Source organism: Gouania willdenowi, chromosome 3, assembly GCF_900634775.1.
Source record: "Gouania willdenowi chromosome 3, fGouWil2.1, whole genome shotgun sequence".
Taxonomy (NCBI): Eukaryota; Metazoa; Chordata; class Actinopteri; order Blenniiformes; family Gobiesocidae; genus Gouania; species Gouania willdenowi.
Window position 1 is genome coordinate 545,178 of NC_041046.1, and position 17,615 is coordinate 562,792.

Here is a 17,615-nt window from a genome sequence, read left to right on the forward strand (position 1 = left end):
TATTATGTGCATTATTAAATCATTATTAGTAAATTAAAAATACATTATTAACATGTGCATATGATGGTGTACTGTATAAATATTGTAAATGAATGCAGTTATTGATGTTAAATTACCAAAAATACCAGTTATGTCACTCAGAATCAATGGATTCGAATTGCCCGCCAATAACTTCCTGGAACTATTTGAGTCTTACATGAATCACGTGATGGTCGAGCATTTCGAACTTCCATTGTCGAAACTCTCTCTAAATGGCTCTGGCCTAAGGGTTTTGGATAATTTAGTTGCCGATTAACAAAGTTTTACCATAATCCAGAAGGTCAGATCTCACCTCTTTGGAGAGTGAATTTGTTGGACTAATTCTCTGAATATGCATAAATATATTATTAAAATATAATACACTTCACAATGAATGCATCACATTGACTTGGCTTGTTATTTATTACTTTAAAAAAAAACAACCCATGTATCTTTGAGCGCAATTAATTGTGTGTCATACTTTATATGAAAAACAGTAGATATACCGGTAGTCACATTACTCAGTATAAAACCACTAATACAGTTGAAAATGTTAACCTTGAAAGAATTGATCATTTGTTATCAGCTAGCGGCTTCGCCTCAGTAGACTGTAAATGTTAGACCATAGTACTCCATTATAAATGTCATATTTTGTTGTACTTATTATGCTAGTGCAATACTACAGTTTGGGCCTGGGCAATATATTGACAATATAAAATATAAATTACAGTATAAAATTACAATATTACCTATGAAAAGGCTATTTTGAGTTAAAATATTATTTTAAGAATTGCTGCTGTCACTGCATTTCCCCTGTTTGCCTCTCACACCAACTGATGCCATTTTTAACGGCTCTGGCCTTTGGCGAGTTGTAGCGAATGGATATCCTATCAGTGAATGATCCTCCAGACTCCAAAGCTGAATTTGTGTAATATTGAAAAAAAAAAGTCTTTTGCTGCATGTCGACCTTCAATAAACTGGTATTTTTGTTTAGTTGCTGATAGCTTGATGGTAGCGATGGATTTTTATCAGGTTCAAAACACATTTTGAATAAAAGGAAGATTTTTTTGTTTTTGTCTGGCTGGCATACATATTTGTTGGATAAGTTTGGTTAATCAGTTTTTTAATCCTGGGTGAAGCTGTGGACCACTTAAGGTTGACTGTTGATTCATGTTGTTCTATGCATTGTCCAGCTAAAAAGCAACGACTTCGACTCACTTCTTCAGTCTTTGGCAAGGACATAGTTTGTAAACCTTTGTATCTTCACTCAGGGCCGGCCCGTGACATAGGCAGTATAGGAAAATGCTAGGGGAGCCCGCCATCATAGGGGGTGCAAAATTGAAAAAAATGTTTGAATATCCATGACAATTTATTAATCCATGATAGTCAAACAGGTTAGCAGAGCGACCATGCTAAGGCATGTTAGCAGCTAGTGCTAAACAGAAACTGATAAAATACTATAGCTTAACAAAAACATTGATTGCATGGCAACAGCGGTCTATTAATTTATTTCATTAGTGAGGATGCAATGGCATCACAGTAACGTTCTGTTCTTGGGCTATTTTGGATTGGCATTCTTCCTGAGCCATATAACGACCTCAACAAATAATCTGCTCAAATCCAAGCCCTGCAAGGAAATATCAGTCTCTACTGCTATTAACCTAATTGAAATATTTTCAAATTTGTTCAATGAAACAGAAGTAATTGGGAAATTCCATGGAAAAAGAGAAGAACATGCAAACCCCTTTCTTATTACTCTATCATTAATGTTGTGGTCTTGACCAGTGTAGTTTAATTTCTGCTTGTATCCTGAAATCTACAAAGTCCCCACTGTTGACATCCATCTAAAGTGTTCACGATATGTACATGTACATGACACAGCAAAGTATATGATCTTGCTATACCTGCTTATCACGGCTGAGTTGAGGAAACTAGAGTGCGTTCAAGGTCCTACAAAACCTTTTTGGTGACAGTTGGTTAGTAAGCAGGGCTCGAGACTGCTGACCAAAATATATGTTTTCAGTGTGTGCGAGTGAAAATTTTATCTGCTCGCATCCGTGCGAGTGCGTATGGATGACCTTATTTTGGATGGAGCGGCTGAGCGCTACGTCACGTCCCTGTGTATTCAGTGGTTAACTGATGCTGAGATTTCTCATGGCAAAGAAGGCATCATGGTTACGTGCAGCTTTCTCTGCCAATGTGTGTCTTTGTTTGCATGTGTTCTGAGTGTTGATTGGCTGGGAGGCTGGGTGAATGGGCGGGTGTAAGCGGGGAAAAGAGTGAACAATTCTGTTCACACGGTAGTGTGAGTGTATGACGGTGTCAGACGATTTTTGGCATGTTACTACGACCTCCATTAAAGCCTGTAAAACTGTAAGGGGAAATGATATATATTTTAAGGTATCATAGGTTTTTATCTACCAAGAGGTTTGCCCTCACAGGCTTCAGTTTGCACCACCATGGACTTACCCAATGTACGTTATCACTGATTGAATACTAGCTCACTGTTTCCTTTTGGTGAATTTCTCATATTGACATATACCATATTGTGATTCTTCTTGCTACATACTGACATGGAAGAGTATTTATTGATATAGTTTAGTTCAAATGTCACTGATTGGATTTTTTAAAGAGAAAAAATGCAGTTTATAGCAAAAAAGAATCTTTGAAACTATCAAGTAAAACTGCACATGACCGATCGTTACCCAGCAGTCTGCTCGGATGTTTATGGTACTTCATAAGGTGACTTCCAATACAAAATCTACCCTTGTAACTTATTCAGTCTGTCTCCACCTCCAGTTCTCAAAGTTTCTCAGTCGATTTTTGTGGGAGAAACATTTATCACACAAATCTCAGGCAGCAGTAGATTAATTGGTTGAAACTGCATTTTTTCACTGCTCTGCTTCAGTTAACACACTTAGAAATCAGTCCTCTGAAGTTTTCTTTCCTTGCAGAGCCGTGCACTGTAACGTTTAGAGTTTCAGTTTCTAAATCACCTGTGTCAAGCCACAGCTCATTTGTTCTGGGCATTTGTTTTATTCACTAATTGCTTTGAAAACCATTTCTATTGAGTGCTATACTGGCGGTTAAACCAGAGATTTGTCCTCCTGAGCCATGCTGGATAGGCTATCCGTTACCTTTTGGCTTCATTCTATTTCATAATTACCTTAAGACCTACTGGAGGTTTGAGCCTTTTCTCCAATCAGACATCATTGGCCTGATTTACTATCTAAAAAAAATATATCTTTTTCACACTTATAGATTCCATGTGCTGTGTGTTTGCTTAATGTGTGTGATGTAATTACAATTTTTACCAGAGCAGTAGTCCCAAAGCGCTTCACATTATCAGCTCATTCACCCATTCACACTCACATTCACACACCAATGGGACAGAGCTGCCATGCAGGGCACTAGTCAACCACTGGGAGTGACTTAGGTTTCCCCAAGGACACTTTGACACATAGACAGGTATAGCACTGGGGTCGAAACCCCCAACAGATCAGAAGACAACCTGAGCCACGATCGCCCTAAGATGTGCTAACAGTGTTTATGCTTTTTGGTAACAGTGGTGAAGTCAGTCCTGTTTAAATTATGAATTTGCGCACGTACCGTGGCCGTAGAACGTAACCACACGTGCATTATGACATATGTGATGTGATGGAGAAGATATTTCACAATTTTTTTCATTATTCTTATTTGTGTAATATTTCTATTTCTATTTTTATAATTTTTTTGCTGATTGAGATGGTGCTTGGTACTGGGGGAATTTAATTGGTGGAAGGATGGTTGAGTGTACACTGTACGGTTGTGTGCAGCAAGACATGCTTTTTGATATAACTGCAACTAAGAATAAAAGTTTCCTAATTGAAGCCTGGTCCTTTCATAAGGGCAACATGAAAAAATTTAAATATAAGCAGGAGAAACACAATATTGGAAACAGAATATTGGAAAAAAGAATGAATGTTTATGAGTGAACTCAAGCATGAATATTGTAGTTCAGGTGTTTTTTACTGTTTACATCTGAGACAACATGCCTCATTTGACATCACGTCCACAGAACTGTACGGGAAATTTGGACCATGAATTGCAGTACATAATGCATCACACAGTCTGTTCAAGGCATTAGGGAGATATATATGTGTGGGCTCATTCTTTTTGGTTTTGAACGCTTCATCACTCATTAGCATTAAAAGACTTCAAATGAAAATTGATTTTTTCAGAAATCCTGCCCTATTCTCCTTTAAATCATTCATGCTCGGCACAAAGGCAGATCATGAAGATACGTATAGATGTTAGCGGAATAAAAGGCTCTGATTGATGATGGGAATGTTGACAAAGTCATTAAAAGATGCATAGATGCACCACTTCTTGTTGAAACGCAGAGTGCCTGAATATGCATGCTAAATAAACACTAAAAATAGTCTCTGCATATCAGTTGCATTTTTGGGGAATCTATTTGTATTTCTTTCTCCCAATATTTAGAGTGCTATAGCTGATGTGACCATATTGCATATTCATTAGAAGCAAACGCGGAAAATAGATTGCTTACGGTATCTGCGTGTTTGATCACCCACCTCTATTGACTCACACAGTAATGTTTGCTTACACTTTTACGTGTGCAAACTGTTAGTAAAACAGGCCTATGTCTTTTTGTTTACACTATATTTAAATTCTTTACCAGACGCTTCTAGAAAAGGTTGTTTGAAGGTACATTTGGAGACTTATCAGTGTGTCCTGTTTGAACAGAGGAGCAGGTACTGGGAGGGAGCTCCTCTCATTTGAATAATTACTCTGACAAATGAGCTCTTTGCCTTTTTCAGTTCAGCACTAATGAGTGGCATCGCAGCTTTTTAGAAGCCTATCCTCTTCTATTGATATGGAGCCATGCATTTGTGTCTGTGTGCGTTCAAAAAAATCGTCACTTGTGAGTCCACTTCCAAAAAGGCCTTGATTGTAGCAAAATAGACAATGCTACTTAAAGTAAATACATCATGATGAATTGAAAGAAAGAATTCTCAAACAATGGCTGTGGAAAGGAAATCTCATCTATCATTATTAAAATCATACATACAGAGATTTTGTTCTGCCTTGGACAAAAACAAATGTTAAAACCTGTTACTGTCATTGACAATGTTTAAAAAATGCATTTAAATGTGTTATACTAAACTATGGGTAAGGGTAATATCTGTCACACTGGGATGTAATGGTGGAAGTGATTTTGTATGTGATATATAACCTAACTATAGTGCTTTGGAATACACATTTACAATATTAAAATGTGTGCGTAACAGTTAGTGAGTTAATCATAGAATATTATTTGATTATTGTTAAAATTGTATAGATATTGTGTTTGAAGTATTAATTATTCATATTATTTTCTTAATTTCCATCTCAGGGTTTTCTCCACTCCCTCTCTTATCTGCTGAGTCAGGCAGCCATTCATCAACCCTTGTTAAATAGTTTAGCTTTTATTATCGTATGAGAGCGCAGTGGCCAGTAATACGAGCTGAATGCAGTTATCAACCAGTGCTTCTCTCCCTTCCATCACTCTGTCAATCAGAGTTAGCGTCATATTGTCCACAGATGTTCAACAGAGGATTAACAGTATCCCCAAAAGTGAAAGGCATATTCAATCACTGTGCCTGAATGAGAAAATGAACCGAAGAAAAAAAAAACGTTAGCAGATGATGATGGAATATTCATTAGATTTGTGTGGGTTATTTTCAGATTGTAAACAGATTAAAGAGGCAAGCAAACCCATGTGAAATCATTCATATTGGTTTTAATATCTATCCTCTTCATCTCCTTCACAGGGTCCCATAGTCAATGATGTTGTGATTCAGGTGGCCCTGATAGCTGAGAGCCAGAGGTAATGCATGTTAATGTGTGTGCATGTGTGTGTCAGTGTGTTGCAACCCAATAACTGAAGGTCATTTCATGCTCCCTGGTGCTTGTTGGCTCTGGTTGTGTTGAGCTCTTGAACTTGAAGCTTAGCTTGACCTCTGCCTCCTAGGTGGCTCCTGCCTTTATGTGAGTAACAGGAAAGGTCCCAGCGCTCAGTGTGCAGGTTCTCCACTAGATCAAAAGACACTATGAAGATTGTTAACCTGTGGCCTCTCTCATGATAATCTTCCTACTGCATTTACCACTAACTGTGTTAAAGCACTGTTTGCTGTCACCACACAGTTCTCCTTTTGAAGGACAAAGTTTGAAAGTAAAGCTGAATACCTGAGCTGTGCGGAAGCGCGCACACACAGATAGACACACACCTACACACCTACACCTACTGTCAAAATGGATGGAAGGCACGAGCAGCAACACACATACACGCACACACTTTAACACCATGGTCTGCAGAAAAACGCACCAATTAAAACTAGTGCTTTGAACGTAAAAGATGGATGGATGGATGGTTGGATGCCATACAAATTGAGAGTATTCATTGGTGTCAGAAAAAGTAGTCATGTGTAGTTTGTTTTGTTAACCCTAAATATATCATCTGTCTGCAGATTGCAGGTGTTTTTAAATACCTACGGCATCCAGACTCAGACGCCTCAGCAAGTTGAACCCATTCAGATCTGGCCTCAGAAGGAACTGGTCAAGGTAACATTGTTTAACAATTTACACTTTATTGTGACACTGCTTCTAGACTTAAAGGTCCAGTATTCTGCTATTTTTCACCCATCTCCAATTGTACTAATAACCCCAACAACATAGTATTTGAGGTTTATTTTCCCAAACTCGCCTGTTTCCTGTAGTTTTAGCCCTCTGAAAAGTCACTTTCAGAGCGCTCCTAAAAACAGGCTGTTTTTTGGGCCTGAATGGGCATAAACACACACACTGCTCAGCACTGCTTCAGTGTGTGTGTTTATTGCAGCAGCAGCAGTAACTCATTAACAGTCTTCCTTCTGCTCCTTACCTCGTCTGATCACAGGAATAGTCCATTTAAGACAATAGTCCATTGTTTTGTTCAACTGCTACGTCGCATTGGGTCACAAATACGTCAGATCATCCCACATAGGTGTTACAAAGTGGTATAACAGCTACTAAAAGTGAAACAGATTGTGAGCGCTTTTTGGATTATCTATGTACTCAACGTAAACATTACAGTAACTGTAATATCAACCTGCCTTCATTATGTTTGTTTTACCTGTGAGGTAGTTTGAGAGGGAGGAGCTTACATTCTTATGTAGGGTAGGAGGAGCCAGGATTGCCAGGAGGAGGAGTTTCTGTATTATGACATCACAACACGAGAAAAATCCAACTCACCCGTTTGGAGCTGACTTTACAAAATGTGGAATAACAAGGGACGAAGGAAACAGAACCTTTTCAACTTTGGCTCTCTGAATGAGGCTAAAGGAATGTATGTCACTGTAGCAAAACCATTATTAAGTTATTTTTTCATAATACTGCCCCTTTAAGACACTGAGGACACAATGTTCAGTGTCTTGCCCAATGACACTTGAACACATGGACAGGTATAGCGTTGGAATCCAACCCCCAACCTCTACCAATTGAGACACAGTTTTAAAATGGTTTTTCAATTAAAAAACACGTGTTTACAAGACAACTCCTCAAACTGAACAGAGGATGACAGACAACATTTATCTACACAATCTTCCTGTTCATCCGTCACTCAATACAAGCAGAATGTCCTTTATGCACCGTACTTAGCAAATTAATCTCTTTCATCCTGCAGGGCTTGTGATTTGTATTGGATATCTATTTAGTGAATGATGTCATTTCAAAGTGTTCATCTGAAGGACATATTTGTAGGGAAATGTTGTATTTAATGTTATTACATCCATTAATATTTGAATGTTTACAGTGGCTCATAGATGCGCCGTGTTTAATGTTTTGAACTTTTCTCGTGTCATGATACTATCTAATTTCAGTCTAGAAAAATAAAAAGCTTCTCTCTGGGATTTTTTCTATGCAGAGGCTGCTTGTACTGTATTTCCCACCATCTTCTGTGCACAGGTACAACTTTAAAACTATTATTGGCAAGTCACCGTTCAAAGCAGGGACACTCAGAACTAAAACCTCTTTTATTGCACACATGATATTCACTGTCTTTACAGTTTGCCTATAGCTGACTGAAAGGAAGGTGTGAATGAAGGAGGCTTATCATAGCTTATATTTATGCCTCCACACCTCCATTCACATCACTATAACAACTACACAAATCGTTCCTACTGTGAGCCAAATAACATTTCAACTCCTATATATTAACTTCTCAGTAGACTCTGCCTCTATCAATTCATCTGCCTGTCAGTGCAAAAGTTGCTGCTGGTAAGAGTTTTGCCCAGATTGTCCCATCAGTCACAAAAAGGCTGCTGAAGAGTTGCTTTGATTGATTAGTCGAATTGTGATTGCTCACATTGATTGATCATTGTGAATGTGCAGCTGTTGCTGTGGCAAATTGGGGACGTGTGGATTTAAAGTCTTAAATTTACTATGAGATGACGACGTGAGACGGCTCCTGATATTGTTCAAATATAGATGCAGAAATCTTACATTTTATCAAGACATCTGGTAACTACACAGTCATTACCTTTACAGATGTTTCTAATTGTGAGCATATATGGTTAGCTTCGCAAAAGCACATTTTTTTTCCAGGATTGGAGGAGATTTTGATGATAGAATCCATAAAAGATAAAAACTGCTACAGATAACTTCACAGGCATTGGCAAAATATGTTGTGTGTGCTTGTAGTGTACTACATTTCAATGTTGTCGAGGCAAAAAAAGAAATCTGTGTGAAACTAAGGCTCTAACATCCCTATCGCATCAACAATGTTCATCTTTCAAATGCATGATTCTAAAATGCTAAGGTGGAACTGGGACACCTTTGTTGGTCAGAGTATTTATAAAGCCAGTGGCGGCTGGCCAATAGAAGGCGCTAGGGCGCCGCCCCACCACTCACCACGTTAGTTTAAGACATAAAAAAAGAATAAACATTAATAATGAAATAAATATACTACAAAACAAATGTATATCTGTATTTAGATAATAAAAATAAATATCATATAGGTAATGATGATGAGTAAAGTTGTTTCGTTCATCTGTGTCTGATTGGTGACGTGTTTCCGCCTTGGGGCGCACTAACCTTTGACCGTCCACTCTCGTTTAAAGTTGAACATGAGCACTAACTACTCTTCAGTACAAGTCTATGGACAGTTACACAACACCACCTCCTGTCATGGGAGGGGCTGACGTCACATTCATCTGTCATAAAGTGGCTGATTGACAGGTGAAGCTGTGGAACGTTAGAAGGAGAAGCAAAAATAAAACAGAGAAATTCAATAATTCTGCTTTTTAAGGCACTTTTCAGAAAAGGCAAAGAAACATGAACAAACTAGGAACAACTAAATTTGATGATTTCCAGTCTTGAATATGTCCATATTTTGGAAACTAGGTATGTATGTTCATTTACCATTTCCTTTTTCACCCCCTTTCTTATTCAATTACTTGTCAAATTAACTAACTTTAAAAAAAAAAATAGATAAAGAATCTGAAATAATACAAAATTAAAATAAAACAAATTAAATTTAAAAAAAGTATAATAATCCTGACACACACTCCATTGTGTTTGTTCTTGCTTGTTTATGGGTTCTGTGGCAGTGACTTCAATCTTCTTTACTTATTTGTTCAAAGCTGCACAAACCCTGTTTTTGGTGTACTGTATGTCTATTTTAAATAAAAAAAGCACCAGCCGCCACTGGCCAAACCTGGCGATGAAATATAGCGATTACAACAAAGCAGCCATCTAGCATCTTCTGTACCCATGAATCAATCATTTCTTAGTTTGAATTGCACACATTTATGAGTGATTATACAGAAATGGTTTTTCAGTGAAGTATAGATGACTACTGTCCAGGGTTGAAGCCTCTGAGTGTTTGAAGAATATTTATATATTTAATTTTTACTATACAGATTACCCACTTGCTAAGTGTTTTAATCACGATCAACATTTGTCATACAACCAGTTGCAGAACCTTCTCCAAGCTCAGTTACCTAGCCCAGTTCTCTGTGCGTGCGTGCGTGCGTGCGTGTGTGTGTATGTGCGTGTGCATGCGTGTGTGTGTCACTGTCTTTGTGTGTTAGCCATGTAGTAGACTAAAAATATCCATGTCTCGTATCAACTGTTGGCTGTAAATGAAGACTATGTATGTAAACCTTCTCAGTAAATACAGATAAAGATTTATAGATGGAACCAATGATTTCTTCACCACTTTTACATTTTCTCTGTCCGAGGCTGCTTTACTTTTATGTTCTAAAGAAAAACAACAAAACCAAACTGGACACCATCAGAAATATAGCAACATTTTTTAAAACTTTAATATCTATGTTTCTAAGGAAAATATTTCACTTCATGCAATGAGATGAATAGAGTTGGACCGTGGAATCTAAAATCTTGATCTAAAAATAGTCTGACGTTGAGTCTTCAGCCATTTTACATTCTTTGCAAAAAAAGGTTTTGGTTCAGGAGCATTTCATCAAATCTAAATCCACCAGTGAATCTACTCATCAAAAGCTAAATCCCCTCAAATCCCTTATCAAAGCTATTCAAATATAACTTCAACAAAATGGTAACTTGAAGAAGAAAACAATTAGTTTGTGTCTGCTTGAGTCAACAAACAATTTCAAATAGATTATTTAGAGACCTAAAGTAAAGCTTTATTCTGCAATGATTGAAGTCATACTTTTCTACACACCTCTACACTCTACAGATTAGTTTTTAACAATAAAAGACTATATTGAAGTGGATGTCTAGCAGTTGAAAAGGAGGTGTCTAAAACCTTTCAGAAATGCAATTTATCGGCAAAATTACTAATGTTTTTCAATGAATGACCGCTGGGATGTACCATGTCAGCTAAAAATTGGTGATCCAAACAGGTAAAATGTCATACATTTTTAGGAATTTTGCCAAATGATTGGCTAAAATACAATAATAAATGGAAGTTAACTGCAGGCAATTCAGCACTGTGTGCATTAAGAGACATTTAGTGTAAAATGAGGAGTTGGATACAGTAACACATTCATCTCTGAATCTACCATTAAAGGCTGAAACTCTTCAATACTGAGTGGAAACTGTCTGTGTTTAATTTCCTTGATCAAACATTGATCAACTCATTTTGGATTATCTGAAAATCAAACGTGACTGCAAAATTTCAACTGCTTTTAGGTAATTAGATGGATGAAACGTCTAACAGCCACACTTTCTCATCCATCCAAAAAGATGCGATGCTCAAAAGCAATACTAATCCTATAGTTTAGTTCTTCTACAAAAATATTTTCCTTTTTCTATTTCTATTTTTATATAGCTTCTGTTATTGCATTGCTTATTTATATTCATCGCACTATTTTGTGGGGGTCATTTGGGCTTTTCTGTGTGTTGCCTTCTGTTGTCTTTTTTACTGCACTTTATCTGATGTGAGCTGCCATGACAGTAAATTTCCCCACTGCGGAATCAATAAAGCTATCCATCTATCTATCTATCAAATTTGAAAACCTTGATCAGAATCTCAGTCTCTCTTTTACATCCTTTAAAATACATCAATGCACCATTATGCATTTACCCAGCAGCATGGCTCAGACCGAAAGTGTCAGGTGGCTAAACAGATCTCTCTGGAATCTATATATATTACCTTTAATAGGAAATCAAAATGTAATGTTAAACAACAGCTAATGTGTCAGTGGTGAGGATACCCCTTCCCATCATTTTTTTTTTTACCTATTGGTTACTTTAGGTTCAGATGTGTAATATAATATATTCTTTGGTTTTGATAAATATATATATAAATATATGGATAGAAATATCATTTTTATGTATAGTATTAGTTGTGTTGTGCCTACATTGAAATACTGCGCTCTTTGATGCCAGCAGCAGTGCTGTCTTTCTGCCAGCACACACTGCGCAGAGATGACAGTTGGACATTGTGTCAGTGCGTGTGTTGTGTACCACAGGGAGGAAATGAAGCGTGTAACTGTACGACTAACAACTCCAGCACAAGCTTCTATTTCCATCCTGTCCACACTCCGGCTTTCATCTTTTGCAGATTACACCATTTGCTGTGTCGCGTCTGTGACACCGAGCACTACCTCCTTCCAAGCTTCTGCCCTCTCCCATCCTATCCGTCACTCAGATTCCCATCCTCCCCATTAGACACTATCATTTCTCTGCGTTTGCCTTGTTTGAAGGCAAGCGTGTCTGCACCATCTGCCTCTCCTCTGTTATATCCGTCACTCAAACCCTGGTCCTCTTCGTAATATGTTTTTCATCTGTAATGGCTGTTGTGTGCTGTTTCTTTTCCATGCCCCACCCACTAAACAACCTTTATTTCCTTATCATGTGATGTCTCTGTGTTGATTTTTAGCACCTTTCTACCCTGGGTCTTCTCTCCAAAGTCGTACCCACTACTGTATTCCTCAAGTCTCCAACCCAGCCCTCATTATGCCCATTACATGAAACAACTTTCCCTTTTAGTCTTTCATCCTTTGATATGTCATACCTCTTCTCACTTTTTTTTTTCCATAACTCGCAGTCCCTCCCTCCCCACCCGCCGCTTCTTCCTCCTGCCTGATGCTCTCTCAGAAGATGGATATGCATTTGTGAGTCAGAGCGGGCAGCGGGCTGAATATTAAATCCAAAGCCCAGACAGTCGGCTTCTTCTTCGACAGAATCTGTTTATCTCTAAGTCACCAGCATCTCTGTCGCTGCAGGCTGTTCACCTCTTTGCTCGCAGCTGTTTGATTGTGTTGACAACAGCTGCCTGACGATGGGAGTGGGAGGCAATTACATTTGCTGTTTGTTATCCCCACTTATGCACCCCAAAGCGTATCCCTCAAAACGCTTTCTTGTGCTTCCTTATCTGATTGCCAATTAAAATACATTAAACTTTGACTAGAGGTGATTTTCTCAATTTTGATTTGTCACCTGAATCAGATTCCATTGAAAAGTCAGCAGGTTCATTAAGGGAGGTTTTACTTCTTTTCTGACATGCTCTTTGTTGTGATACTCAGGTGCATTCACTCTAGCCCTTTTTGATGTGAACACGAAACCTGACTCTGGCACAGATGAAAGAAGTCGACGTTAGTTTGCTTTCAGAGCGAGGTCTTAGTGCAGCTGCATTTAAAGCTGCAGTATGAACTTTTTTTTTGGCTTCATTTGGTGGTCCAAAGTGTTCTGAAAAGATTTTTACACCTTCTCCTGGCCCTGTATAAGACCATTAGAAATCCAGGAGTGTGATGCGATCTTTCAGCCAATCAGAGATAATTTTACTGAGTGCTCCATGAGCTGTTTTAGGGTATTACTATTGGCTGCCCGACTAAAGTCGATTCGCTCTGTGGTAAAGTACAATAGCGGACATTGCAGTAGGAGAAGTCTGCATCATGGTTATACGGCAAAACAAGAGGAAAAAGGAAGACAGACGTGGAAAAGCAAAACTCTAAAGGACCAAACATACTCAGGCAGAACAAAATGCATGATTCTCAACCTCTACGGCCCACTTGAAATAAAAATTTTCTGTATTTGGCCCCTGAACTAAAATCAGTTTGACACCCCTGAACTAGAGGGTGATACAAGCTTTCATGTCAGAGACTCTAAAACTCCATAAAACTCTCCAATAACACAAGGTAAAGCCCCTACATTTGTCACTAGTCTCTATTATGAGAAAAGTCGCGAAGAGCTTCACAGTTGTGCACGTTCATGAGGATATTGAAAAGGGACGATAGGTTTTGAAACAGGGAGGGTAGGGGGCAGCGTGGTTGCTTCTACACATGTTTCACAATTCTCCATACTGCAGCTTTAAACCTGGCTTGAGTCCTGCCCAGTGAAGTAGCCCTGTCGCACACACCGCTGCATTGCACCACATTTAGGATAAAAAATACCATAAAAAGTTGTGCCTCAGCCAAGGCCCACAGGTCAGTAAACTATACATCATGTCACAGGCTGACTTTTACTGTGCAGCAGTAAAATAATAGCAGGCCAAAAAATGAAAATCAATCAAAAATAGATTTTATAGCATTTTTAAAATAAGGAAATTTAAATTCCATCATTGATCTGTTTTAGTTTATAAATGAATACATCTGAGTAATAACTTGCTGACAAGTTTACCTTAACAAAAGCACTAAAAAGTCAAGTTATCTGGATTTGAACTTGTTGAATATTAGGACCACTTTTATTGTACAATATGTTAATGAACAAACAAACAAACAAAAGAACAAAATAAAAAATGTACCCTTCTAGAGCCTTCTACCACCTAAAGAATATTTCCAGAGTGAGATATGTTTCATGACTCAGAAAGATTAGGAAGTCTTAAGTCTTAAGTCTTAACCAGAACAAAGAGGTCAGAGCACATTACTACAGTTTTAAAGTCTTTAAACTGGCTCCCAGTCAGCCTCAGAATAGATTTTAAAGTTCTGTTGCTGGTGTATAAATATGTGAATGGGTTTGGTCCAGAATACATCAGTGAGATGTTAGTCAGGTATGAACCCAGCAGGTCTCTCAGATCTATGGACACAGGTCAGATAGTGGAGCCCAGAGTTCACAGTAAACATGGTGATGCTGCTTTTAGTTGTTATGCTGCAAATAAGTGAAACAAACAGCAGCAGAGCTAAAGTTAGCATCACATGTGAATATTTTTATATACAAGTTAAAGGCACTGTTTTTCTTTACTGCTTGAGAGGGAGATTATTTTTTTTTCCATTTTTCAAAATCTGTTTAATGTTTTTTTTATAGTTATTATCATAGTTATTCAGCATCAAAAGCTAACAATCTAACCAAAAACCTTCAGCTGTCACATAATTTGATACATCTGTTTAATGTTAAAACTGTATAGATATTTACATGGTGGTTGTTTTTAAAACATGAATTTCAGAAGCTATTCACCTGTTGTCTATTTTATTTGACCTAAAATAGGCGTTTATATGATCATTCCCCAAAACATTCACAGTGTTCTGAAATATTTTTCAGAGTGAATTATGCAAAATAAAATAAAGTGAAAATTTCTGTGTATCCAAATAACTGTTTAAAAACCAAAAACTGACATTTGTGCCAATATATTGAATTTCCAAGGATCCCCTGCCAATCCCAACATTACATCACATGTATCTAATGTGTTGAAAAACCATGTTGCACTATAATAATGAGTTTCTTTAGTTGTGACCAAGAGTATCTATATTTAAATTCTTTCCACGATGCACAACAAACCACATCTTCACTCTAATTCAGCTGCATGTCTGTTCAATGAAGTCATGAACACCCCCATGCTGAGATGAAAATTCTGCAGTGTGTCAGTAAGCTTTCCCCTCACTCACATTCTGCTCCTGATACGGAAAGTATCTGCTTTTATTCTGGATATGTGTCAGGTTGACTCTTAATGTTGATACCTGTTGGATCTTAGGGAGACTGGACAGATGGTTTGTCTGTCAAAATGAATAATTATTATTCAGCGACATGGTTGCATGGGTGCAGATGGTTTCTCCAACCATGCTTATTTTTCTCCTCCGTGTCTGCTGTCTGTTATGCAGTTAATAGAAACATCTCTAATTTTACACAGACATCTTTATTATTTATAAAAATGAGTTCAAATGAATAACTAGTGTACCTTTCCCTCAAGCTTTATTTAAGCCATGATACTTATTAAAATGGCACACAGGAGTGACAGAGTACCACCTATTGGATGACATTGTGTACTACAACATTTTTCTTGGAAGCACTGATCAGCAACAGAAGGCTCGATCCAAAGCTTTTCTGCCTCACAATGTGTGTAAGGGTACGTTAAAGTTATAGAACAATAAAAGACACTCCTGGTATATACATACACATGTGGTTAGAAATACTACACATGTATGTTTACCAAGGTGCAAACGCTTCCGCTCTATTGCACACACGTAACTGACAAATTGTAGTGTGCATGTTACAGCACTGGGTTTCAATACAGCTCAGACAAAAATCAATATCCACCTTCTTCCTCCTTCTGACTTGGAGTCTGACACAGGTAACAGTGCAGAGGAGCTTTAATGTGAGGCAGAAATGAAAAGTGAAAAGCTGTGGGAAATGAAAAGCTGGAGCTCTTTTAATCCTCATGCTGTCATCTCAGACCGAGCAGAAGGTGAAGGCCTCGACCTTTTCCTCTTTTCTGTTTTGAGCTGCAGAGCCCTAAATGCACTCAGAGGTTAATAAATGCCACACATGCCAAAACCACAAGCATTACTCATTAATTTGACAGTTTAATATAACAGGGCAGAAACAGAAAGTTTAAAAACAGCGTGTTTTTTTTTTTTTTTTTTTTTTTAAATATTGCATGCCCGTATGAAAAAACCTTCACTTTCTGAATCTGAACATCAGTTTCAGCCGCCCTGAGTCCAGCTTCTCAAGTGAAACCCATTGATTGTCAGTGACTTACTGACATAATCATTTAATAAATTACTGCAAACACAGCATAACTTACATGGCTTTATAAGTTCTTCTGCTAATACATCTACATGTTGTTTAAAAATAAGGAGTTGTAGAAAAAGCAAAATGTATATTACTGTATTAATGCATTATCTGCTTCAGCGCAAGAAAGTCCAGGGTTCAAGCCCCAGTGGACACCTATGCCCTCTCTGCGTGGAGGTTGCATGTTCTCCCTGTGCTTGCATGGGTTTTCGCCCACCATCCTAAACCTAATGGTTGATTAAAGTACTTAGGTTGCCTGTAATGGGAGTGAATGTCAGTGGTTGTCTGTTGTGTGTGTGTGTGTGTGTTGTCCTGCGATGGACTGGCGGCCTGTCCAGGGTGTACCCCCACCTAGTGCCCAATAACAGTTGGGATCAGCACCAGCAGACCCACGTGACCCTGGAAAAGAGCAAACGGGTTGGAAAAGGAATGGTTAAATAAATAAATAAATAATTAGGTTAATACAATAAAATAACATCAATATTTGTATTATTCTTAGTTTTTAGTTTGTGCTCTGACGTGCACCGTCGCCCATCAGACCTTTTGTAGAGCTGCATGATAACACAGTGATTAGATTCAGGTGTGCTGGAGCAAGAAGAAAACTGAAACATGCAGGATAGGTGCTCTCGAGGACTGTGTGCCTGTGTGTTATCACTGTTCAATATATTTATTTACAGTTTCTCCCTTTCCCCTTCTCATCATCATGATCGGGTAGTGTGTGGCATTTTAGGGGGAAATTTAATTTTGTCTCTTGATTCTTCTGTCTATTCGTAGCTTCTGTGTGAAATAAAACGAAAGTACTAAAGAGTACTTTAGCATTGTTACATTTTTGTGTCCATTATTTTTCGGTTTCCATCTCACTGTAATACTGTTATCAGTTCGTGGGGCCCTTGGGCGCTCGTGGGTTCACTAAGCATGGCAGTTACGGCCCACAGGGACCTTTCATTATCACCACGACTCATAACTTTATACAGAGCTAATATCAGTAGGAGGTTCTGCCATACGGAGGTAATTTCATTATGGGTTGCAGCAACAAAGAGTGCCTCAGCGGGACTGTCAAACATCGGACTCTTATTACTACTGAACGATGCTGTGCTGCGTGACATTTCAGACCAAGTACACTTTAGATTTTACAGCCGTCCTGATGTAGTCAC

The 17,615-nt window shown here is 38.1% G+C and overlaps 1 protein-coding gene across 3 annotated transcripts in view; it reads left to right on the forward strand.

Annotated features, from left to right (window-relative positions):
- Nucleotides 1-17,615, forward strand: part of phkb (phosphorylase kinase, beta) — a 158,243-nt gene that overhangs the window by 109,720 nt on the left and 30,908 nt on the right. For all 3 annotated transcript variants that reach the window (XM_028441651.1, XM_028441654.1, XM_028441656.1), the window contains 2 exons: nt 5,832-5,887; nt 6,528-6,621. In XM_028441651.1, coding sequence (XP_028297452.1) covers nt 5,832-5,887; nt 6,528-6,621 — 150 coding nt within the window. The remainder of the gene's footprint in view (nt 1-5,831; nt 5,888-6,527; nt 6,622-17,615) is intronic.